This window comes from Sitodiplosis mosellana, unplaced genomic scaffold (genome assembly GCF_009176505.1).
Source record: "Sitodiplosis mosellana isolate CC-2019 unplaced genomic scaffold, AAFC_SMos_1.0 Smas_scaffold_1, whole genome shotgun sequence".
NCBI classification, from domain to species: Eukaryota; Metazoa; Arthropoda; class Insecta; order Diptera; family Cecidomyiidae; genus Sitodiplosis; species Sitodiplosis mosellana.
In genome coordinates, this window is record NW_022595244.1 from 11,259,566 (window position 1) to 11,286,113 (window position 26,548).

Here is a 26,548-nt window from a genome sequence, read left to right on the forward strand (position 1 = left end):
GAATCGTTGTGTTTTGCACATCGTACAGACTGTTTGGGTTGGTAAGTGCAAAGCAAAATAACACAAAAAACTGATGGATGGAGTGCAAGAGGCCTTTTTCAATAGGACTATTAGCGGCAGCGGCAATACCAACCATTCAGTCAGCTGTTGGGACATTTTTCTCTGACAGTTAAACCTACACTCCACTTACTGCATATTTTTTACGTTCGATTTTGAATCAGACGTTGCGTGAATTCACATACATGGGATTTTGGTTCTTTGTGATTCAATTTTTCTTGAAAACTGAACGAAAATTCAGTAGAAGTTTTCAAAAATCCATTACATTTTGAATAGAAATGTTTAGGTCTGTTTTTGAAATAGATTTGCTCAAAATAGCTTGTCATTACGTTGTTCTTATCGTATACATATGTACCATTTACCTAGCCATTTACATAAACAACTCATTATAGAAACTGTTATATTTTATACTCAATTTGGACACTTTATATTCCATTTGGATTGTATTAATAAAACGAAAGAAACATTGGTAGATAGAAAATGAGCGTTCAGAAACACCAATTAATATGCCAATTTAGCAAATACAATCTATCGTTAATTTAAGTGAGGCTTAGAATCTCGAAAAAAATTCGAATTAAAATTTATTTTTACAAAAACCTATGAGTCGACTCACCCATAGTATGCTGTTCATGCACACCGATACGTATGAAATTTATCGTCACGATAGAGCCTCATCGTACTCTTTCGCTTGGGTCGTGAATTTATTGTCACTTTAAGATTTGATCTAGTTGAATTTATCATGAAAAGGCATTTAACAATTTTTTCAAAGGGATTTTTTCTAATGCAAAATTCACATAAATTCACAAATATTGTTTAATGAAAACATTTATCGAAACAGACACACTTTAGGAATTTTCGGTTAATCAAATGAGATGATGTATGAAAAATTAAGGTAGATCGCAAATGAGAAGCTGCTTATTTTTTATAGATAATTCCACTAAAATGTTTGTTGAGTAGTCATATAGATACTCGCTTTACAACCCAATGAGCCAAACACGTGCAATTATTGTGCATAGTAAATTTTTTCCCAAATCGTGCACAATTTCTACACATATTGTGCCCAGAAACAAAATTTTATCTAAAAATCACACAATTTTTGCACTTTTAGTGCTACATTTAGCATTACATTAAAATATGCACAAAATTCAAACATTTAGCATTACATGTGTTCATTGGGAACGAAATGACAATGGAAGGAGGAGCATTTGGATACTCATATTTTTTGATGAAAAATATTAGTTTCATAACAAATGTAATGAAGCAAATTCTCTGACCAAAATGCAGTTATGACTTTTTGTTGTAAAATCAGTTATAGATCTACGTGTATAATAAACTGCATTGCATCCGTATAAAATTCTAGAGATCGGTCGGTGGTCGCAAATACATCGACAAGGCCATTCAATGAATGAAAAAAGGAAGAATTTGCAATAAAACGCAGAGATTTTTATTAGATTTTTTTCCTCTTTATTATTCAGTAAAAATAGTTGGAAATTTATAAATTTCTTTACAAATTTTATATACATAAATAGTTTGATGGTGTAGCACAATTTCGGGCCGTTATTTTTTGCTTACAATTGTCTTAAAATAAAATCGATTCATGGTTATGGACTTGAGCGTGGGTTGAATTTTCGTTGTTTTAATTTTTCTTTACATCTTTGCTTGTGTATTGAATTTTCCGAATTTGCGTTAGAATCGGTAACGTTTTCGCCCAAAAATTAAGAGTATATAATGATTGAGCATTCATTCATTCAATTGATAAATGTTGAGATGAAACAAAAAGAAAATGTAAGAATGTTGATAGTTTTCATTCAAAATTGATTGAAAATTCGCTTGAAATCGATGTCGATCTCATACGAATATATTAAACAGCTTGAACACATTATCACGACAATGTATCTTTCTAGGTGGTAATAAAAATCTAATCTACTCTAATGATAATCACTTCCGAAAATAAAAACCATTTTTCTTCTTCTTCCTTTTCTTCTTTTGAGTACCAGGAAAAAAAATTACAAAACGCATATTTTACTAAAAAAAGCAATAGACTCTAAATTTCTGAAGGCTAGCCAAAAAAATCATCTTTTAAAATCAATCAAAATAGTATATGACGAAAATGGCAATTCATTTGCTTCACTATCTATGGTTTGCTTCCGTTTCAAAGCAATCGTTAGGGGAATCGAATGTCACCCGTGTGACGAAGTTCGTGGATGCTATGATTCGAGACCGAGCGTTGAGGTGTTGAGCGATTGTAATATAGGTTATGTTGTGATGAGTAACGGTTTGGATTTGGTCGATAGATACCACCTTCGGGTGGTGTGTACTTTCGTCGTGGTGTGTGTTCGTCGCTAGTTTTTCGTTTATTTGGTTCAAATAAGGAACGTCGACGTTCATCCACATAGTAGCGATGTGAATCGTATTGCATGTGACCATCGTATGGTGGTTCGTCATTTGCTAGATTTCTGGCTGAACGCCTTAGTTCTGTTTCACGATCGTTGCTCGATCGTTGCTTTGGCATAACATTCGAATCATCGTAACTGTAGTTACGAGCACCGCTCCATGCGTGATCATTGCCACGCGTATAAACATCAAGTACGGGCTGGAATTGACTTGGGCCATTCATTTGTGATGATGTTCGACGCCAGCCTTCTTCGTAACGTCGACGGGTGTTTTCGTCTTCGATTGCTTGACGTTGTTGTGATTTGTTGCTACTGCTTTCGCTAGAGTCTTCACCTGATGTACCGATACCCTGATCTTTTTCATCGATACCGTATGTTTTGAATGGCGAGTTTAAGTATGATTTGCTGTTAAAGATGCCTGATAGGCCGAGTTGTGGATGTGGAATGCAGTATGGATGTGGAAATGCCTTTTCAATCGAAGACAAACGACCTCGACCCATATCACCACTCAAATTGTCCAGTTGACGTTCATTCGTTGGATCTTTACTGCATGAAACGGGGCCGAAGAGTGATAACAGCACCGGCAACAAGAAGAGACCATGCAATGCACCAAATGTAATGACCAAGAAGATCATTTTGAAGAACACCAAAAATATGTAGCTATCGGCCAGCAACAAAGCAATACAGCCCAATATTGTGCTCACCGATCCTTGGAAGATCGGCATACCCAACGAATAAAGTGCTTCACGAACTCGCTCGTCCGAATTGTTCGACTTGGATGCCATGTATGTGTAGCAGATGTGTGCCGTGAAATCGATTGAGAATCCGATGCACATAATCAAATTGATCATCGAAATTGAGTCCAAATTTACGTCCCAGAGGGCCATATAGCCAGCAACACCCATTTCAATTGACACAATACTGAATGCAACCCATAACGAGCACAGGATATTCGGAATGAAAATGAACGATATCAACATCATAATCACGGCACCCACAATCATACTTTGCACCGACGTCGGGCGCACCAATTCATACTGATCGAAAAACACGAAATACGGATGGAAAATTGATGCATTCAATGGCGAATTATTACAAATTTGTCGCAAATCTTTAACCATCACTTTTTCATGGTTTGTATCGGTGATGTTGAGCGCTTGAATTAAGAACCGAGATGCAATGATCTTTGTTTTGTTCTCGTTGAACTTCACATCGGGATAGTAATCATTTTCTGGGAACAGCCACTGTTGAGAGAGAGAAAATGAAGGTATTAATTTGCGATTCAAACCAAAAAGAAATCAAATAGTCGTCTTACCTCTCTGACTTCATGAATAAATTGCTGCTCTGTGGTGATATTCATTTCCGTTTCTTTGGCAATTTTCAAAAATTCGCGCAACCAATTGAACGAATACGCAGATCCCGAAACATAAGATGTACTCTCTAATTCGTTTGCTAGTTTCTCATATTGCTCTTGAATTTTCTGCAAGAAAATTTAAGACATTCAAATTAATTTGTGAATTTGATGGTGAAAATGTGTTGAATGGCAAAATTCAAGCATTGCATTTCAAATTCTATTGAGAAAAAAAAACAGTCTACTTACCAAGTCTGCATAGTTGAGATCGCCGATGACAATGACTTGCATACGATATGGGAACTCACGATAGAATTCATCTTCAAGGTCGAAAAATTTCACCGAATATGAATCTTCTTTAGATAGTTTTCGTCGTTCAAGACCCTCTTTGATCTGTGTGATGCCATAACCAGCGCCCAACAGATATGCGGCGAATACCAGCAGAATGACCACTTTCATGTAACCATTGTTAACAATGCTAGCGACAACGTCCTTGAAAAATGCCATTCCAGCGTGATCTTTGTTGTCCAATGGATTGTCGGGATCATTTGGATTGATGCCACCCGTGTTGAATGTTCGATAGAACCATGAACGATTTTCTGTAACAAAAACGAAACAAAAAAATTTAGCTGGGATTGTTCAAGTTAATAGATAAACTGTTTTTTGTGAGCGTACAGAACGGGCATGACCGCGTTCTTCCAGGAGCGGTGCACTTGAACGGCGTCGCGAGTCAAAATGCTATATAAGCATAGTGATGTCTATTTTAAAACACACAGCATATTCTCTGCTTATAAGGAATATTATCAATTTACAAGAGCACAGCGAAACACGTTCACAATTCAGCGTCAATTGTTATGTGTCAGATTGTTTTTTTATATTGGCTTGCAAACCGTTTATTTATTCATCAACAGCCGCATGGAGTGCAAAACAAGAGTAAACAAGAGCGGAAGATGAGCAGAGAGAGAGAGAGAGAGACAGAAAAAAATTAACGAAATTCAAAACAGTTGATGAACTAAAAAGAAAAGCATTAGTAAATATGTTGCGCTGCGCGGTCTGACGTTCAGGAAACATTCAATTATTTTTTTATTAGAATGGCATGAGTGTTTGTGCATATTTGTGAGTAATAACGTTGGCGAATTCTTTTTTTTTCTCGTTTCGATAATTTGCATGATTTGCTACCTCTTTTTTTTCAATATATTTTCTGGAAGTTCTTCGAATGTGTTGTTTTGTTTCGGTTGTTTTGAAAATTATGATGAACATAAGGAATGCGAAAAGTCTCGTATTTAACGATCAAACACATTGCGCGCTCGCGAGACATTATTAACCAAATCATATAGCATTATATAATCGACGGGTGTCGCATTGAAAACTCTCGAAGTTTTTAGTCACCTAATTCACTCGAACTCATGAAGTAAAGCAACCAATAATTGGTTGATTCATTTGACAATTTTTACACTGAACCGTTTACTACATTCACAGTAACAGAGGCGCGATACATGATTCATATTGATTTAGAAACCGAAAAAAAACTCGTTTTTTCCCCTATCATTTCGAATTGCTTGGCCTGCGTTTGCGTAAATGGAATTGAATATATGATATTTACCTTTGATGGCGACTGAAACGGGTTTTACTTTGTAGCCGAAAATCGAATGGAGATTTTTCTGTTCGCAATAGCCCGAGATTGCCATGCATGCGGCAAAGAATGTTATGTGCCATACGAAGATAAAGCAAACGGCCATGCCACTGTATTTACAGAAGATTTGCACCGATGGGAATGGACTCATGATACCAATCCAGAACGAAATGATGTCCGTCAATGATGTGATTGTGATTGAAACGGCCGCATCGGACATCGTAATACCCATACGCTCTGGTACACTTAATTTGACAGACGTTCGACGCCAAGCGGCCAACATCACAAACGTATCGTCGATACCGATTCCTGTTTGTTGAAGATAGAAACAAAATATGGTTTTAAATAAGTAATTTTTTTAAAATCTATTAGACTTTGAAATGCAAATCAATTTACCGATCATCAGGAATGGAGCTGCCAGATTCAAGCCAATAAATTCAATTCCAAGGTACATACAGAAACCGAATGCCGCTAATGTTGCCATAATGGCAGATAAATTTCCGAGAAAACCAAGCCATGGTTTCGAACGTACAACATCACCCATCATACATGTAATTACACTGTGAATACAAATAAGAACGAGTTGAATTACAAATTAATTACTGGTAAAACAAAGAAAAATTCATTTCATGACCAAAGTCAAATTTTTTACACTGAAAATTCGTCAGTTAATGCGTTAAAAATTATAGTGACAATATTCACCTAAAAGAACCCATTAAAAGGAATGTTGATGAGAAATATGGCACAACAGTTCGAGTGTTCCTCTCCAGTTCATGATCCAATGTGCGCGACGCAAATCTGGCTATACGAATATGCTTGAACATACCACTATTCTCAGCATGTCCAACGACACTCAAAAATTCATCTTCCCATATGCCACCTCTGCAATTGTAATGGATCATATTAATAATTGTTCGTGGGCAAAAACAAAATGTGTCAATTCATGTTTCACACATAGATTTCTGCAAGCTCATGCTCACAATACCATTGGATTCTATTCAATTCATGCTTACAAATGGGTAAATGGATTGTATCCTTTTGAACTTACTTTTCAAGTTGGCGTGGTGTGTCAACAGCAACAAAGTAAACCATTTGCATCGCTGGTACACTGGCTATCGTTCGATCGGCTGTCAATTCGGTACCGCCGAAAAAGACTGGAAATACGTGTGTATCAAAAGTCTTATAATTGACCATAATCGGGAAGTGAAGTTTTAGTTCGCCCGATTCAATCTGTGGAGAAAAATGAATGATTTGTTCATTGAATGTTTGCACGATTTTGAAGGAAATTCCAAACTTACATCGTCCATCATTTCGTCTAGATTGAGGATATCATTCTCAAAGCATTCGCCCAGCGATCGTGCACAGATATCGTTATATCGATATGATTCACCATCGTACATAGCCGTTGCATTGTGAATTAAACTGTCCAAAACACGAAGCTCTTCAAACACTTCACGTCTTATCAAGTTCCGATCACCATCCTTTGTTGTGATAATAACCCGTCCAAATCGACCTATAAACACACAAATAAAAAGGGTTATCAGTCAAATGACCTTTTAAGCAATTATTCTATTATCATCATCTAACAATGCTAAAAATAACCAAATGGAAGCTTTGTATGTGAATCGACAAAAAAAACCCTGTCTGTATCGTTTCGTTAGATCGTGTGTACCGTGTCTTTTGCATGTAATTGACCGTTTTAGATACTCAACCAGTCATTATTTTTATCATTCACTCTCCCCCTTTCGATTCTGACACAACTTGATACCGTCGAGAGATAGAGTACTTCAACATTGGATCAATTATATTGTATCATCTCTCAGCTGTTGAAATAATGCGTTAATGAACTTAAATTCATTCATTTGAAGAGAAAACCGCGGAATGAAAAAAAAACAACAAAAAGAGGTAGTGAATAGCCGTATTTAGGGGTCAGTTTAAACCATTGCTACTTTTTCACAATCAACCAAATCAATACACTTGTTAAGAAAGTGTACTAGTATATGATTTTTATCACAAAAAATTAACGATTCACTAATAATAGTGCGTAATGCTTAGGAACAATGACAACGACAACGGCAGACTTTGGCTTTTGAGGTGTGATGTTTTGACGCCATATCTGACTCAACATGCAACTGCACATTACACAATTTGCAACCGTTGATGAATGTTAGATTCATCAAAAAGCAGTACAATGCATTTCTGGATGGAACTCTGATGTGCTGTGCGATTGCATGACACACAGACACACCAAATAGGTAATTTTGCATAATAATTTCAATTGTTCAAGATATCATTTGAATGCACGAATCATCTGAGTGAGCCACGTTTATTACGAGCTATCAGAATCATCAAAGTCATTATCAGAGATTTTATTATATTATTTGCTGCTGTGCATTGCATCTTCCAAACGTAATCGTGAATAATTCGACCAACCCAAAAAAATAACAACAAGTTTGCTGCTTATCATTTCGACTGAACAGGGTTCGTGAAACAATTTTACGAATCTCGCGTTAGTTAATTTGAATCCGTTCACTTTTTAAAATGTGTGCGTGCACTTTAATTGCTTCAAATTAATTATGTCGCTTAATTACATAAAATCAGTCTTGCACGAGCGAAAAGCCACATCCAATAAATGTGTTAAGAGAGTGAGAAAAAAGATCGTCTTGTGTAATAGACGGTTTTCTACTAGATTTCATAGAAGACTTACGGCGGATGAGAGTGCACACCGTACAGTACAACACACATGCATAAGCCTTGAAAAAAAATGTTGAAACGAATGTACAGTATGAGTGCCAAACGCTGTTTGAATTGATAAAATAAGATTTTTTTTCTACATCATATTATATCATTTAGAATATTCATAAGTTAACGGCATCGGCTGCAATTCGATTGTTTGTGAACGCCGAAGCGCTTTTGCCCGCTATGGACTGTAACCATTGATAGACATCTTTTGAGCAAATCATTACTTATTATCGACAGTCTGATTAATTTTATATGCTCAATTGCTTCTCGACCAACAAACTCGGTGTTTTCTACATGCCTAGCAACAAAGTAACGGTAAAACCGTTCAATGCTCATTCGTGCAAGTAAAAAGAACTGACATGTGGTCAAATCCGGCGATGGAAAATATCAAATGGTCACTTGGCAGGAAAGTCATGAACACATTTTACTACCGGAATTGGTCTTGGCGATAATGGTTGCGGCATTTATTGCACGATTGTGTTTTCTTTTGCTTCTTCTTTGCATTGTTCCTAGAGAATTATCGGTTTAGAGCTTTTGCCAAAAGTTCCTATTTCAACTGATTAAAAACCGTCGTAAAGCCATTTAGTACGAATAATGCGACGATAACAAGTGCAATTGCTTAGATTTTATTCTATTGAGATTGGCCGTTTACGTTGGTGAGACAATATGATTAGACGTTGAAAGGATCATATGAACGAATGAATGAAAAAAACTTAAGCTTGTATATGCACGACATGAACGATTGAGAGAAGTGAACGGCATGACAACGCAAAATATTATTCGGCACATTTTGAAATGAACGTTTTCTGTTGGTTGATGTAATTGGAAAACCAGTTGGGTGTGTGTGTGCGCATTAGAGAAACAACACTTCATTTTTATCGCTTGGTGCGATTGGTCGTAGAATGATGTTGCGTAGGCGATCGCGATCCCTTGCCATAAATTCAAATCAACAGCACACACATGTGGATCATATCAGCTATATCTTAGCGGACGAATTGAAAAAAAAACTCCTTTTTTTTAATTCTCCAATGTTCAGATAAGCATTGATGCAGATGGTAACGGAAAGCCTTGGATCGGGTTAGTTCACGGTTTTTACCCTTTTCACAATTCGAATGCCGAACGTCGATCGTTGTGATGCTCTTTAGATTTCACAATCACAATATGACATCCGCAGAATCAAAGAAAAAGATACCATAAATTCAGCAGAAAATGATTTATTTTACATCAAATGTTTTCCATTTCTTCAGTAGAAAAATATTATTTAGTCAAGTGTTTAATGATTTTTTCATAGATTCTCTTTTAACTGGACCCAAAAGCCGCTTCATTCGTTAAAAACCAGAATTTTAATCGTTCAATCAATTGAGCATATGGTTGTAGCGTGTGACACTTTGCAATGATAAATTTTACACATATATTCATTTCATTGTTCCACATGTAAGTATGTATATACATAGTCCTTATGCAGACGACACGATCAAAGTAATTTCAGCCGTCAAATGACGACACACATTAATTCATTTCCATGTTTTTGTTTCGCCACTTGAGTTTTTATTTACTGTTTACATGTGGAAATAATAAACAAAACTCGAAATGAATTAATTTCGGCAGTTAATTGTATTGAAGTTACTTGGCTAACGTGCGCCAAGAATTATATTTGGCCAAGAAGAATGAATGCAAAACAGATGGGATTGTCGAGGCCTTAATTGAAATATGTCGAAACTATCAGTCTAGCTAACGATGTGTTGATCAAATACCCATTCATACATTGTTGCTTCGTCAATTTTGTGTGACCAAGTTCCAGCGCGATCTTATTATACTCTAATGTAAAATTCATCGAAGCTGATTAAAAATATGGTCATACTTCCGCAGAAGTTGCGCATCGACAGTGAAGCAAAGAAAAAACAACAGTTCCATTTTGTTGAGTATTCATCAGAATATATCAGTTTGAACTTTGAACCAGTGATGGAATGGCATACGCCACCGTAGTCCATTCACTGGCTTATGCAGAATGTAAGCGTAAGCCAACCATAAGCAATGAATGCGTTTAAATACGTTTGACGTCATTTGACAGCTGGATAATTTGTGTTGGCTTACGCCCGCTTATGCAAAAGTGGACAATTGTCCAGCCTATCTAACAACACTGCTTTGAACGTTGAAAGACGAAAAATATGAACAAACTGGAATGATTCCAGTGAAATATCGAATATTTTAATCGCATTTATTAATTAGAGAAAGTTCATCGGTGAAGAAACATTGTAAACAACTTGTGCGTTTTGTATTTTTTTTTATCTTCGCATTAAAAATTTCCATTTTGTTCCGCTCACATTTTTTTTTATCTTGTTTGTTTTTAATGCTGTCAAATGCACTGAACTAAATCAGTACATGCGTTTCACTCGCGCTCAAAGAACTAATCTCATCATTTTATCTATGGCAATGGAACCGATTAAAATATGCCAATGAGATCGGACACGGTCTTGAGCTAAACATTGCCTAATTACTACACTTGAACGTTGTTGTTCAGTGTTTGATGCAGCTCTGCGGAAATTACAAAGTGTGTTTCACTGCACTTTTTCGTTTGTTTTTTTTTTCAACAATCTGTGATTTGTTCGCCTTCAAATGGCAAAATTATATATTTCACAGCATTTTAACTTACAGTCACAAAGTCTCCAAATACTCTCGCTCGAATTGATTGTGAGGTGCGAACGAGCACGTAGCTGAAATCATTCATTCATTCTACACTCTCTCTGGTGTGTAACCAACATGACGTGCAGTATCTCATTTACGTTTCATATATAAATTAAAAAAGACCTTTGAACTCTGTAATGATTGCGCGAAAATCCAATCAAACTGGTAATTTCAAAATTATTATGAGGCTTGTGCGCGGTGTGTGAAATCTGCATAGATTAAATTGCACAAATTATCAATAAAATATGAGCGCTCGTATTTGCTATGCACCTTATGATTTTTAAAAGGAAGAGCTACGCAGTGATGTGATATACAACTAAACTAAGAAGCTAATCATCTGTTTATTTTGCAATTAATTATAACGCATATCATATCGCAAATAGTAAAATGGCGCACGGCATTACGATATTCGCTAATAGTTTTCAGAGAAGTTCTCTCGCTATTGTTGTTGTTGTTGTTATTATTCGAACTCATTAAAATCGTGTAGTCAATTTACATACCGGCTCTTGTGATTCGCTCCACACTAAAGCTCGACGTATAGTTTACTCTGAAAAATTCCTCAACAATCGCTCGCTCGTGCTTTCCGGCTCCATTTTGCGGCGAAAATAAATACTCTGGATCTATTTGATACTTAAGCTGTTGATAACTGAAATGAATGAATGTGAAAAAAATAATGGAAATGGCATGAGAAAATGTTGATTTCAATGAAATATGCGCTCGGCATTATTTGTGGTTTAAATGCAGTGATTGCATAGAATGAATGTGAGGAAAAGTTGTTTACTTACCCTGTGATAAATATAATTGTTAATAATACTGGAACTATTATAAAATAACCTGGATTTCGGCCAATCACTTTGCCTAATTTATAAAATGATCTATTTAGTGTTGTATCAACACATGACACTCCCCAAGCCATCTGAAAGAAGGAAGAGAAACAATGGAACAATATTAAATTTGTTGTGGATTAAAAGAAAAATATTTTCAAATATGGACTGTGCAGGAATTTAAGCTAAAAATGGATGTGACTTGAAGCGAGAAGTATTTTCTTATAGGCCAAATATGTCATTGATCGAACCTATTGTTAGTTTGAAAATGAAACATCTAACGAATCATGAACAATATGCTTCGATTCATGTGAGCATTCGAACTGGAATAGTTCAGCCAATATGTTATGACTTCGAATGAAGGCACATGAATCATTTTTTTTTTCATTCAGTTCAAATCTGATTACCACTTTGTTATGCTTAAACATTGTCAACACATCTCAATGGAACTAACCATTTGCACACATTGAACGCATGTATTTGATTTTTTTCAATGTCAAACTTGTAATTTCACCTAATTAAAGAATCGTTTTGAAAACGTGGCGCTCTTCATGAAGCAGTACTATTAGCCGTACATCACCGAAAATAGCATGGGCCCTAAAGTGGAATAGTGTCGTTTATGTTGCCGAAGTCATATTTTTTTTTGTTTCTGAATTACTGCCTCGTTAATATGTTCATGACCGGGTCTTATCAATATCTTAACGAACAACAACAAATATTCCTTTTCAAGTTTGTTCAAGACTCGTAAATAAAATAGTCACCGACTAGTGTGACAAATGTACGCGAAAACGACTGAATTATGTTTGTGTGTAAAATTTTATTTACAAATCCTCTGGCAAGTACGAAGTGCATGGTGAGGAATATTAATTATTGAACACGAATTGGCTATTTAGGTGTACTCTATCGATCGGTTAAGCATTTACTCGCGCTGTTGATTGTTTGAAAATGTACGGCGACGAAATTCGACAAATTGAATGTATATTAAAATTTGTGTGTGACAAGCGAAGGAGTGCAAAAAAACAGCAGCACTCAATTAAGCCTTCTTAATATGTGCAACGTAAAACTGACACGTTTCCAACATTGACCCAATTCGGGCGACGACACAACCAAATCATCGGTCATTAGTACCTCATCGGTTCATATGCCTTCTGTATCTGCACAGTGATTCAGTTCGCCAGACGATATTCAATGCTATTCTTTAATGGACACAAGTGATAGATATCGGCTTAACAAACGCTATCAGATTCGATTCTCAAGCAATTATCGTGAGAAACCAATTCAAATGGTTCCTTGAAGCATATGCGTGGTGTTTTAGTAAGCTACACCATGACCGCAATGAACTGTATGGCAAAGAAAGTCTAATTATGCTAGACCTTCATCGTTCATAAAAACCCGGCGATTACTTTGAAACACAATGGGTTTCTATTCGCGGTGAAAAGTTAAATTTCACGGAAAAGTATCAACTTGAGATTAAATTTGTTGTAATTTTGGCACGGTTTCTCAGTGTTTTTTTTTTTTTTGCTAATTTTAGACACAAGGTAACATTTTTTTTCATTTGAAACGATCACTTTCAAACCGAGACTTATTCCAAACACAAGATTACTTCGAAGAAATGATTCTCAATCATTGATTTTATATTCGAAATGTCTCATATGAGTTTGGCATTATTCATTTTTAGTTGCTTTTGAAAATTACAAAAATAACTTGTTTCTTCAGTACGAAAATATTCAAACACACCATAAATGTTTATTATTAGCTTGGGTATTCAATGAATAATAATTGGTAAAACACTTTTATGTTTAAACTCGATTTGTTTTTTTTTTTCGTGACAGAGAGAGAGAAAGAGATGTTTGCCAGCTCACAATTTATTCAGGACTGCCTTAGATTATCTTTGCGACTTTTCAGGCAATTGTGTTTCTGAAAATTGTGTGGGGATTGAAACGTTTAACCCTGCTTTGACCGTTGCGCATTTCACATTTGCATTTGAAACCAATTCGTTACAGTTGTTTTTGACGTAAACCGACGAAAATTGATTGCAACATCAAAATTTGTAGTTTGTGATTCGGGTTTTCCGCAACAGATTTGGGTCGTTCATAGGTTAATCAGATTGGTGATAGCAAAAAAATCAACATTGCATTTCACTTTAAATAAGAGTGAATCACCATTGAAATTTTCTCTAAAACATATCTCATTGGTATTTGGTGCATTTTTACTGTGAATTCACTTGCGAACGTCAACATTTTTGAAGATTATTTTCAACTTGAAATTGTTACTTCACGCTGTTGTTGACAAACAATGGAAAGCTAAAGCCGTAACTCGTACGAGGAGTATTCTTTGTAATTTTCTGTGGAGGAAACAATAGAAATAAATCATCCTCTGCCGAAAAGCAGCTATTGAAAATGGTCGTCACGTACGTTTGTGTTGAATAAAAATGGTTGGTTTCCCATATGTATTGATAAATATATGAATCGCATCATCGAAATTACAATGAGTAACGACAATATTTTTTCTGTTCGTTTTTTTTTTGTTGTTGTTTGTTTTTTATCATTTGACTTCGGCGAACATCGCAAAAGCAAATTGGTTTTGCAGATTAATAAATCGCATTGGGTGGAAAATCGAAAAACGGATTTGCAAGAAATTCCGCTTAAGTATTGCAATTATACCTCAATTTTTTAATTATTTCTCCGCCATTTAGTTGCTGCTTTGCCCGGTTAAGCCTGAAGAGCCTTTGTGTATTTTGTACAGAATCGACTAAACAACGGAAATAATTTTGTGCAATTTATGAGCGAGAAATGTCATTAAAGTTGACGGTCGCGTCCGCGCTCGCGCTCGCACAAGTCTTGCAAACAACAAATTGCCGAAGGAATGTTGATGTAATGCTACGTTTTTCCGCAAATAAAACATCACTTTTTTCGTACAAATGAATGGGACTCTATTTTTTTTTTCAAAAAATATCCATTATTCAAAGAAAAGCAAAATATGTATTTTGTGTTACTTTTTAAGCATTTTGTTTTGCGCTTGACCTTCAATTGTTGAATTTATAAAATTTTTTTTTTGGCATAGTCTTTAGTTCACGTATCGCACATTCAACAAAGAAATGATTAATTTGTTGGAAGAAGCGCGAGATATTGTTCGATTGTTTGTATGTGTGTCTGAATTGATTGGTTTTAGACTTGACATTATTGTATACAAAGGGAAATCGGTCATTGAGCCGTTTTTTGTGTTGACTTTTCGCAGTCAAGTAACAAATAAAACGATCGACGAAGCGAGCACGTCCAGCCAATTCCATTAGGTCATTTACATGTTTGTTGTCTCACACTTAAAAGTTGATCTATCGCTCATCTACTGATTTTCGTCTCACCACGGAAACAAAATCCAATGACAAACGAGATGCACACACGTGTTGTTATATGGCTCAACAGTATTTGCATAAAAATCCATCGACTTTTCGAGATTATGCATTCTTTCTCTATCTAATTAAGATTCAGGCGAATCATTTCCTCTCTTCAAATCAAACCGATTTTATCAAAACTTTGGCCAAAGATTCTATTAAAAAAAAAAAAAAATTACGAAAAAAAATCGAAAGTAAAAAAAAATGTTGTCGTCTTTTCATCACACCAAGAAAAACGAATCATTGAATTCGATTATGTATTCAAACGTGTGTTTTTTACCGTGTCATACGTGCGCAAAGAACAAATAGAAAGAAAACAAAAAGTGAAAACGTATGCGCCATGGAAATTGTTTAATGATTTGTCGTAACTTCCGAACAAAGAAAATGTGGCGTTTATCTTATGTTGTCAATAAAGTCAATGTTTGAAGAGAGATGTTTTCTCTGACGTTCGTGATGAAATGCCCATTTTGTTTATGAAAGCCATTTTCAAGCCACACACACATTCAATTTTCGATTTTAAAATTTTAAATCAGATGAAACGGAACTTCAGCCGCCTTACGATATGTAAAGTGATCGGCATTAAGTAATCCTAACAATTAAGAAATTTTACTTTCAAATATATAAGGAAAATGGGTCTACATTGATTCGTTGATTGGTCGCGCGCAAGAGTCACTCGAAAAACACTCGCATAAATATTGAGCGTGGCACGAATTAAACGGTACCATGGTGCCATAAACCATGTTTCGGGTTCGTTTCCTATATCTCAATAACGTGAACGCATAATATATTTTGTAGCGTCGCTGTAACATTGTGCCAATGAACTGATGCGGTTACGTCTTTTATTTCTCGTCTATTTTTAGGGCTTCAGAAATATACTTGTTTTACAGCAAGTGTTTCTTGTTTTTTCTTCTTTTGCACATTAACTTAAACAACAACACGTGAATTTGAATATTTTCACACATTTTTTTGTGTGTGTCAGAGAATAACAAAAGGAACATGATTCTTTATAAAGTGAAGGTCTGAATTTGACCTATATCGTCTATATCTTGAAAATTAATCATTGAAACTTCCGATCCGTGTGATAAGCATGACGACACCTTGTTTTCGCTGCTAGATGATTATTATGAGACACTGATTACCCACATCGTTTTTTTTTAACATTATATGATTTTATGTCAAATTTACATTTGTTTATTTCTGACATGCAAAAATGAATTAGAAAATGGTTTCACCCATGCAAATCACCACTTACAGTTAGAGTTAGAGTTAGCGAATGAAAAACTACACTCACCCGACAATTCCACAGCATTTTGTGTGATTACTTAAATAATAAGTTAATAACGATAGGAAGCTATTGTGTTTGTGTGATTAAAGTCCCCGTTGATGAATTATTTTGTGTTTTTGCCAAATTTTATCATAATTTACAACCATGAACCCATGATTAGAGACAAAAAATACCCAAAAAAAGAGCACCCGTGTTAAAAGTAAAGCTGGATCGATGATAAAGCGCCGGTTTTAAACTAAGGTATACCACTGTGAATATGAAAGTGTTTATAATTAATGGAAGAAGATAAAGAAACAGAAGAAGGAGAAGAAGAAGCTAAAACGGATCAAATATTAGTATTGCAGCGTGGGTTAGATTTGAAAAAGGGCCATTTTCGAAGTTTTATTGTTATTAAACCGAAACCATTGCAAGATCCACTCCACGAACGTGTCCAAAAAATGTATAAACGAAAAACGAAGAAGCCGAAGAAAAAATAACACGCGGGTCTTTCTTGACCAAAACTGGGCAGTTGTTATGTGTCATTGCCGCGAGCACGTAATATTATGTGATATTGCTAAACAATGCGCAACGAACAATCGCTCGTTGAGCATATATCGTATGGCAAATAAATAAATTGGCTGTTGTTTGAGTCATCAGTTCAATGTATTTTATCTGCTGTTGATTCCGAAATTGCATAATCGCCATGGTTTTCTCAACCGAAATTATCGTTATTTTATTCAATCAATTTTCGGAATTTCATCGTTAATCCCCACCAGCAAAGTGATTCTATGGAGACCATCTTTGGCATAAATGCATACACAACCGTTGGATTTTTCAATCACACACACACACATTTCACTTTCATCTCCATCCATTTCTCTCTCGTTTGGAAATTCCCAAATATATTACCGTCGACTTTTTTTAGTGTGTTAGATGTGCTCTGGATTTCGGAATGAAAGTGTTCAACTCTATGTTTGCCATTTGATCGAATCATGTTTGATGGTTGCCGAGCATTTTTTTTTGGAAAAGACCGAAAAAATTCTCTCTCGCGCTCATTCAAAAACTGCGTAATAGAAAGTGAATTGAACTTTATTCATAACTAAAATAAAACAATGGTCACTTGAACCATAAGTGATCCTCAGAAATAGTACCAAAAAAAACACATTATGAACGCCATCAAAAATGCTACCAATTCAAAAAAAAGTCAGCCACACACATAAACCCGTAGCCTATATTTATTTGCTCAATCAACAATTTGGATATGAAATGTCATGTATGAAATCTTAGCAATAATTCATATACGATTCTTGTTTGGTTGCCATTATAATTACTTTCGTCGGTGTATTGCAAAGCAGCTCGTTATTACTGTTATTTCTTTACCTCTCTTGGTATCATACTCAAGCAGCGTCTCAAGACGAAAACAGTAACAACCAAATCGAATAAACAAAAGATTTTGCAAAAAAAAAAAACGCCACCACTACCAGATACACAGACTATATATGAATTTATGTAATTGCTGCTCGGATGTTTTGTGTATATGCGCGCTTGGAATCGCAATTCACGCTCATTGTCAACGCTCATAACCAAAATTCAATGAATGAAATTTGCAATGAGCCACATTTATTTTGGCTATTTTATGCCAATTGCAATGTGTGTTTCGGTGGGTTTTTTTAAATTTTGATTTGAATGGCACATAATTTCGATTCAATTCATTGTGGTCGAATTTAGTCACAGTTTCCAACAGTTGGCTTGCAAACTGTGCAATTTGTGTGCTGCTTTACTTTCAAGGAAAATGGTTTTTGGCTGTTGCTGTTTGCAGATTCATATCAATAATTTCATCTCGTGATGTGACATAATTGTGGATTTCCTACATTATATACTAGTAGCTACTGTCGAGATCTATTACGAATTCTCTGTGATCATCGTAAGTTGGCTTGTCATCATCATCATAATTCACTTTGCATGCACTTCGTTATTTATTGCGATTCTTCGTAACTGCTCCACCGGCAAATTGGATCGAATCGAATGAGATGCAAACAAAAGAAAACCGAAATGAAAACTAGGCAGAAAAAAATGTAGCGCATAATGTTCACATTGTATGCACACAAATGCAACATGTTGCATAGTTTGCATTTGAACAACGTTCAATGAACATTACGAATGTTCTCGCGTTTGCCGTTTGCAATTGCTGTGAAATTGCATTTTCCCGCCGCTGTGCGGTATTATTGTTTAGTGATTTGATTCATTTTGTTGTTGTTTTTTTTTTCTTTCAGGTTCACATTTGCAAGTATTTTTCTGCTGCAACTCCTTTTTCTGATACTTCGTTGGTCTAGAGAATACGTGTGACATATGCTGCTATTCCATTCTAAAATGCATGAATAAAAGAGACAGTAGAGTCTCTCATTTTCAACACAAAGAAAACCAAAGCTGTGAAGCAATTAAAACTAAATAGAATGAATTGTAGGTTTTCACATACGTCAACCAAGGTATCCAACAACGAGCAACAACGTGACCACAAGTAACAATGCACGCCAGTATATCAGAAACATCAACAATTATAAAAAATATTGTTTTTTTTCCCTTTGTCGAACAGTAGCTAATTACTTCATTTGTTTTGCTCGCATTGAGTGATTCAAATTTATTCTATTCGTTATAGAAAAAGCAAACACAAAGCGTGTGTCGACATTTCGTCCGTTTTGCAAAGTTATTAATTAGTGGGTTGAATCAGATGTACTTCATCATCGAGGTGGCGGCGGCAATAATAATCGATTATGTTATCTAACCAAAGACCGTGTCGATTTATCGCTGCTGTTTCATACGTTTTGCGTAAATCGTTCAAAGTGACCGATGATGGTTTAATTTTGTGTGAGCTTAGAAATTGTATTGGAAACCATATTGGCATGAAATTGATGACTTGTTTCTTGCTCTTAATGAAATCACAACATAATGTGTTGGCAATTGTCGCTCCTCATTTTGACATTTTATGAACGCTAACAGTCGGCACGGACGTTAGACGGTGGTGAAAGATTTCTTACTTCTTGGAAAGTTCGCCAATTCTACATCGAAACGAGTTTTAAATCAGTTATGAATATTGTACACATTCGCACAGCAAACCGAACGTATATCGTAATGAAATACCAAATTGCATAATGGTAAAGGTGTCTCAGCCAACAAACCGTCAATATTCTCATTGACTGCATTAATGCGTACGATGAAGGAGAAGAAGAAGAAAAAATCCACGTGCTTCAGACTCAGTCGAGAAACGCTCGAAGAAGGGATTGAAATGAAGAAAACACACTAGTTTCAATTAATACTTCACTGGTTTTTTTACATTAAACGATTTCGTTCAGTATGTTCACTTTTCTTGAGATTCAAGTAATGGGCGACAGGCCTACGAGATTCATAAATGCTATTAACAAGTCTATTTTCTTGCATGAAATTCATTTTGGTTGTTTGAATTTTAGCGCAATTGCACCGTTTGAAGTAGTAACTCGCAAAAAGTGTGGTCAACCAATATATGGGCAAACAGGTTTGCCGGACGAGGTTTTTATTTTTCGTTGAAAAGAAGAAATAATGTAAAAAAACTATATGATCAAAACAAAAACAACAAGATTAACCACGAAAAAGTCACATTAAATTGAAACGCTTTGAGTACGTAAAATAACGGATAAGTGTGTGTATGTGTGTGTGCTGGGGGAATTCGAACACAGCTAAAGAAACGACTGTTTTCATTCGGCGCAATGTAATATCGCGAACGCTTGTAAAGCGCTGCGCTCTCTCTTATGCAATTCATGTGCTGGGTAACAAGCCGAACGTTGTGAAATCGTTATCAAATCACTAGAGGAATCAATCGTGCGTGTACAGTGTACACTACAGAAATGGCAGCAATTGTAAGCTAGCGAGTGCTAAGTTCGTTCATTTGATCGCGAATTGAAAAACGATTTTTGCCAATTTACGGCAATAGGAAAAATGGAAACATCTCACGTTCTTTGCGATCATTAGATGCATCTGCCGCTACAAAACGGCATGATTAGTTAAATCAGCGCTCTGTAATTTGTGTGATTTCCAGCTCTTTTAATTCATTGAATTTGCTGGAATTGTTGACCTAAAAGGTCTGCCCATTGTGCACTTCTATGGAAATTTAACTGATTCACAAATCAATTTCGAAGCGAAGAGGAAAAAACAACAACAACAAACCAAGAAATGATCAAAACAACAGTTAAAAATGGTATTGCAATTTCGATTACAAAATCACGTTAAATTGTATGTGGGTTTTTTTCTCTCTCTCTCTCTCTCTCTCTCTCTAACACTCGATTTTGCATACGTCAGCCATCAGTCAAACAATAATAATACACTTTCGCGCCGGCCGACCGACGGATCGATCGCTGGGTACAAACAAAAGTCAATCGAAGAGAGAGAAAGAAGTCATCGCCACATTATCTGAATGATAAAAAACATCACTTTCTTTTACGAAACTCGTTTTGACTCGGCCGCCGGTCAATACGTGTGACGACCGCAAAACAAATTGTATGATGTGTATGTAACGATTGCATATGGCACCATCAAAAAATCATCCGATTCACATTTCTGCAGTTATACGAGATATTTTGCGGAAATTTCTGTTTTTATTGGCATGTATGGTTACATATCATGTGGTAAAATTTTACCGATTTAAATCGACTTCTGTTTTCACTTGTGCCAAAACGAAAGACTGCTTTTTCTGCTGTATCATGAGATCGACATCATCAAAATGAAAGTAATTTTTTTTTCGTTGAATTTCCCCCAATTTTACGATTTGTTTGCCATTTCATTTCCTCCTCCATTCGATTTCGGTGGTTATGGAGTGCAACGCGGAACAAGTAGAATAAATGGAAATACCGTTAACCCACTGAAACAAATACGTACGGTTCATGTACAGAAGAAAAGAAATATGAAATCGATTCAATTTCGAAGATAGTCGAAATTAATCATTTCGCGTTTTGTAGATCGAACAATGAACACGCACTACACGCACTCGTGCATCACACCGTATCGACTTTACTGTTCAAATACTACGCTCTAAATATAGAGGAGCGAGGGATATTATTAAATTTTGTGTACATTTCATTTTTTTGATAAGAGCTCTCTCGTTGAGAATTTTGAGTAATTATATTTTGATAAGATGTTGATACAATGCACTGGCACCGAGCTCAAAGGTTATCAGTCTAATGTGACAAATTGTAGTCACTGGCTGACGGGAAAATATTTAACGCACCAGGATACAATAGCATGTCAGAGAATTTATGAAGGCTGCTGCGACAAAGACTGTAACAAAGATGTTTTAATTCATCACCTCACTATCAAGTCGAGTAAATTGATTTCTGATCTTTCATCCGAAACAAAATAAATTGCATTCTGTTCCAAAGAGATGTTGTCAATCGCACAAATTGCTGTCTGTCTTGCATTCAAATAATGATTTTTTTTCCTCCTTTTGTTTCATTTATTTCTAAATTTTCAATAAACAGAGCGCAGCGCGTTGCTTTTCGTTTGTTGCTTTGTTAAGTTGAAGTGCAATGATATTAAACGACTAATTTGATACGCAATTTGCATCAAACGGAATCTAAGCGGAAATACGAAAAATGCAATCTAAATCGGTAGGGGTATTTGCACAAACACACTGGCACACTGAATTAAATTGTGTGCTGCTGTCGACGTCGTCGTGGTCGTTGTAGTCGTCGTTGTTGGTTGCAGTCTGCGCCGTAATATCATTTTATGTACTGGAAAGCATTGATCAAGCATAGTTTGTGGTAACGACCGTTTCGCTCGCCTCGGTTCAAAACGCCACATACGCAAAAGAAAATAAAAACAAAATCCAACTTAAAATCAAGCCCGATTTTGAAATAAAAGCCAACCGTTTTTTTTTTTCATTTTCATTTACATTGGCCATAGCTTTTGTCGAATCAAAATGACGAATGCTAAAAGTAATATAAGTACACAATAATTCCGGTCTGTGTGCTTCAAGCTAAGGCTGACTTCTGTGCAAGCGTGAGTTGACTTGATAGAGCAGCTTAATGTTCGACTGAGGCATTTTTTTACGGACAATAATTTAATAATTAATAAAACCAATTACTATGTTTAGCGTTTGCTTGCTAGCGGGTGCAACAGCAACACACGCAGCACCGAGGAAATTGTTCGTTCATGTTTCAAAAGCGAGAGAGAAAAAACAAACACACACACACTTTACGATCGAAATGGCTGTTTTTGTAGTTTCTTGCTGTTGCTATTTGAAGGCTTCACGAAGTCTATCACTTTGAGGTGTTTCATAAAAATGCGATTCGAGTGCATGTGATCTATTATGTGTACTCGATTAATGTATATCACATCGAATACACAATTCACGGGATGCAAAATTAACGATAAGTCAATTGTCTCATTGATGCAATAAGCCGACTTATTCTTTGAAAAATATTATCTCTGTGCTGTCGATAGTAAAATAAGAATTGGACAACTTTCATAAATATTCATAATAAACGAGTTATCAGCTGAATGTGTCTCATTCAGCGAAATCTATTGAAAATTTATCAATGCATTAAATGATCGCAAAAACGATTCAGTAATCGAAATTCGCTGAAACTAAGAACTCGATTGGGAATTTGGCCAATTTCGTCAATTGCAGAAATTTTAACGAGAAAGAGAGAGAGAGAGAGAGAACTGTAGAAATGTGATTAATTAGCTGCTAGTTGAGTTTCGATTTGAGCAGCCGTGCACCATAGACATGTTTTGCTTGATTACATTTCAATATCGGGTCGAAATTCGTTATGCGAAAACGAAAAATGCTTTTTGTTCGCTTCATTTGAATTTTATTCAACAGAAAATCGCTTTGTTTGTTTGCATTATTTCGCAGTTTTTTTTTCTCTTGCTCGCTCGCTTTTTTCACTATTGAATTCTTTCGCCGGATCACCGTAGTAGAGACACGCAATCTCAATTGGTTCGTATTAGGTAACCGACTGAAAGAACGTGTTAGTGTGCAATACTTTACGATAAGTGGACACGCAAAACGCATTCGTTTCGAGTGCAAAAGAGATGGAACAACAATGAAGAGAAAATGTATTACAAACATTGTTCAATTATCGCGCGCGCGAAATACGATGTGATTAGGTGATATTTTTTGTTCAGTTCCCACAAGTCTGGAAGTGAACTATCTGGTTGCATCTAGTGAGAGAGGAACGGCAAAAAAAATGAGAAATCAACAGATAAACGCGTTGATATTGGTTAAATCATGCAATTTATTTCGAATAAAATGAAGCACGCACTAATTAAACTCAAATTTTCATCATTTTTTTTTCGCGTCAGTAGATAATGCATTTTAAATTCAGTGTAATTGGAACTGAAAGGCGCGTTCGTTGACAATGAATTGCCTTTTTACAATGGCTTATGACAATAAAATCGGTGGAATTTTAACGGTTTCAATTAATTGCGGAATTTTAACGGGCTTTTCATATCTTCAGTTTTAATTGACTGGGTATTGAAAAAACCAAAATGAAATAAGTAGCAGCACCGTTCGTTTAGTCGGAAGGAGTTGATATCACTTATTCAAACATTCTTCCCCGAATCGATCATCCACGTAACGGATATTATGAAATATTTTTGACGATTGTTATTTCCATGTGGGCCGTGTTTGTTTGGACGAGGAAAATGATGATGATGATGATTAAACGATTTGCTTTTAGCGTTTTCATTGGACCGAATCGCAATTCTTTAGCATAACCTTGTTTTTTTTTAAAATCATAATTGACATTTTTTCTCCGGCAAGGTCCATCCACTCCCAATGAGAAGAAACATCATTTTGGAAAATCAAAAACCATGCCATAGATTGAAACGAAGAAAAAACAACCATATTAAGATTTGATCTGATTTCTAATAGGGCCAAATTGACCATTTCAAAAAGTGAACAGGCCAGTTGTGGGTTTTTCTTCTAATGCTTTTTCAATAATGAGTGTATCCAGCTAAACTGTCTGTGTGCCAAAGTAGTTTGCATTGCGAACGACGATTTTTTTTCTGTCTTGTTGTTGCCTGACGTTGTTAATCTAGATTGCATATTGCTATGGATTTGTCGTTCACCTTGTTTTCACATAGAGATAGAGAGACACACACACTGTGTGACACACAACACATCCACCAAGTCAAAAGTACTTGAGTCTTGGGCATATTGGCTGCTGTTTTTATTTTATCGTTGATCTCTTCTCGTGATTTTGTTGCGTGAAAATGCACATTTTTATTTGCAACTGCAACATTTTTATCGAGGGTTCAAAGTACAATGCATATGCTGAAAACACAAAAAGGAGCATTCAATTTTGAAACAAAGCCACATACTTAATGACAACGGTAAATCACTCAATATGACTTGTGTGTAAATGCGTTTAATTACAATCGCATTTTGTAAATATTTTCAAAATTGTTTATTCCCGATTTCTCTATTCCATAATGTTTGGATTTCGGAGACATTCAATATCTCGGCGCGACTCAACACGACAATGACTTTTGCTTGCCCTTTCAATAATTAACTAAACAATTTTGGAAACGTATATGTGTTTGTTTTTTTCTTCTTTTGTTTGCTAATTTAAAATTGTCATTCATCCATTCCAATAGTCTAGCGCACCAAAATGCAACGAAAGTAAAATATAAAAACGAAACACAAAGAAAACAACAAGCCGATTTTGTCATTTTCATCGAAAAAGGCTCACTCAAATTCAAAGACTAACACTTCTGAGAAACTACAATGGTGAAATTATAGTAAAATGAACGATAATAATGACCCGGGATACACTTAAACATTTTTGGACGGACAAGCATTTTACAGCAGGTATAAAATATTTCAACTAGACGGCACATATATCTGGACGGCACATATATCTGGACGGCACATTAGATACATATAATGAGTAAGACTGAACGAAACAAAAATGACCCAAAAATTATTAGGAAAAAAAAATACACTAGTCAAAAAGAAATGCACTAGGTTTTGTGTCGGCGACTAAATTTTGATGAAAAGGTGATCAAAACTCAATTTCTTAAGGAAATAAATCATAAAAAAGGAAAATGCGGATTCAAAAGAAAAATCTTACCTTCTTTTATCTCTCGCGCTTACTTCAGCCCTCTATCAAAAATGAATAAAAATCCAAATGAAAAGCACAACTGCTTTTTTTATTTCGAATTTTCTCTCTCGAGGTCCGTTACACACTGTGAATTTCGTTTGAATACACCAAAATTAACACAATTTTTCGTTTTGTTATCCAATTTTATTTTATTTGATTCGACGAGAACGTTCAAAATTTTACGTCGGCCACCACATTTCCATATTGATATTTTGGAACCAAAAAAAAAAATGCTGCGATTTTCCAAGTTGTTTATTGTGTCGAAAAAGGGATCGAAGTCACTGCACTAAATTCAGGTTCAGTGTGTGTATGATTTAAAAAGTTAAAACGTCGTTATTTTCTGCTTCGTTTTTTTCTCTATCTGTCGTCAGTAGAAAAATCGAGAGCATATAATCTGTTTGAATTTAAACTAGTTAATTTTAAATCGAGATGTTTCAGTGTGAAATTTAACAATGCAAATAAAGATGTTTTCTTCCTTGAAAAAAAAACTCGCAGATACGATAGTCACAGTAAATTCAATTTAATGAATTGATCGAACTCAATGAAATAAATGTACATTTGTTTTATATATGGTGTGTGTTTGCGCGCGCACACAATTTTGCGCTTTCGTTTAACGACACACTCTTTCAGGCTACTGATCGTTTTGAATTTGAAGTAACACGACGATGAAGAAAAATAAACTACAAATCCGCACAATTGATCACGAAACACACAACAGCAGAATCGTATGGGTACGTTGTTAAGCGAATGAGGTGCACGAAACGACTGAACAACGACAGTGATCAGTCTGGCTTGGCTATGGCATGCTTCGAAACAATCTAGTGATAAATGTGTGTTGGTGCATAGCGTTCGTAAACAATTCGGATTATTCCAATCACTTTGGTATGCTCGTTGCATGGACACAGATACACCGAAACATAGATTTTAGCTACTGATATATATACTATGATGGAATCGGTCGATCGGTCGGTTGGTTGGTTGTCTGGCTGACTGGCCGGGTTGAACAAAAACACAGCGAAAATTGTGCTGTTGATCACTTCCAATGGAAGCACATGGGTATATTTCGTGTTTGTT

At 35.7% G+C, this 26,548-nt stretch overlaps 1 protein-coding gene across 3 annotated transcripts; it reads right to left on the reverse strand.

The window, feature by feature from the left end:
• Positions 1–1,682: 1,682 nt before the first annotated feature.
• Positions 1,683–26,506, reverse strand: LOC129576065 (patched domain-containing protein 3). Of its 3 annotated transcripts, XM_055460531.1 has the most exons (12): positions 25,445–26,247; positions 16,368–16,609; positions 11,647–11,777; positions 11,362–11,507; positions 6,733–6,947; positions 6,483–6,664; positions 6,137–6,316; positions 5,831–5,994; positions 5,405–5,743; positions 4,051–4,400; positions 3,766–3,930; positions 1,683–3,694 (listed from the first exon to the last, which is right to left on the reverse strand). In XM_055460531.1, the coding sequence occupies exons 2-12, from the start codon at positions 16,383–16,385 to the stop codon at positions 2,222–2,224; spliced, it is 3,363 nt and encodes a 1,120-aa protein (XP_055316506.1). In that variant the 5' UTR covers positions 16,386–16,609; positions 25,445–26,247; the 3' UTR covers positions 1,683–2,221. The 3 variants fall into 3 exon arrangements, with proteins under 3 accessions (XP_055316506.1, XP_055316514.1, XP_055316523.1); XM_055460539.1 differs by lacking the exon at positions 16,368–16,609 and having other exon boundaries at positions 25,445–26,506; XM_055460548.1 differs by lacking the exons at positions 1,683–3,694; positions 3,766–3,930; positions 4,051–4,400 and adding an exon at positions 4,492–4,682 and having other exon boundaries at positions 25,445–26,250.
• Between the last annotated feature and the right edge of the window lie 42 nt (positions 26,507–26,548).

What these genes read in the sequence shown, in the direction of transcription:
- LOC129576065 (XM_055460531.1), bottom strand. An exon ending in AGCTCCATTCCTGATGATCG is followed by an intron (nt 5,744 to 5,830) that starts GTAAATTGATTT and finishes TTCAACAAACAG; the next exon opens with GAATCGGTATCGACGATACG. An exon ending in CGTTTCAGTCGCCATCAAAG is followed by an intron (nt 4,401 to 5,404) that starts GTAAATATCATA and finishes TTTTTGTTACAG; the next exon opens with AAAATCGTTCATGGTTCTAT.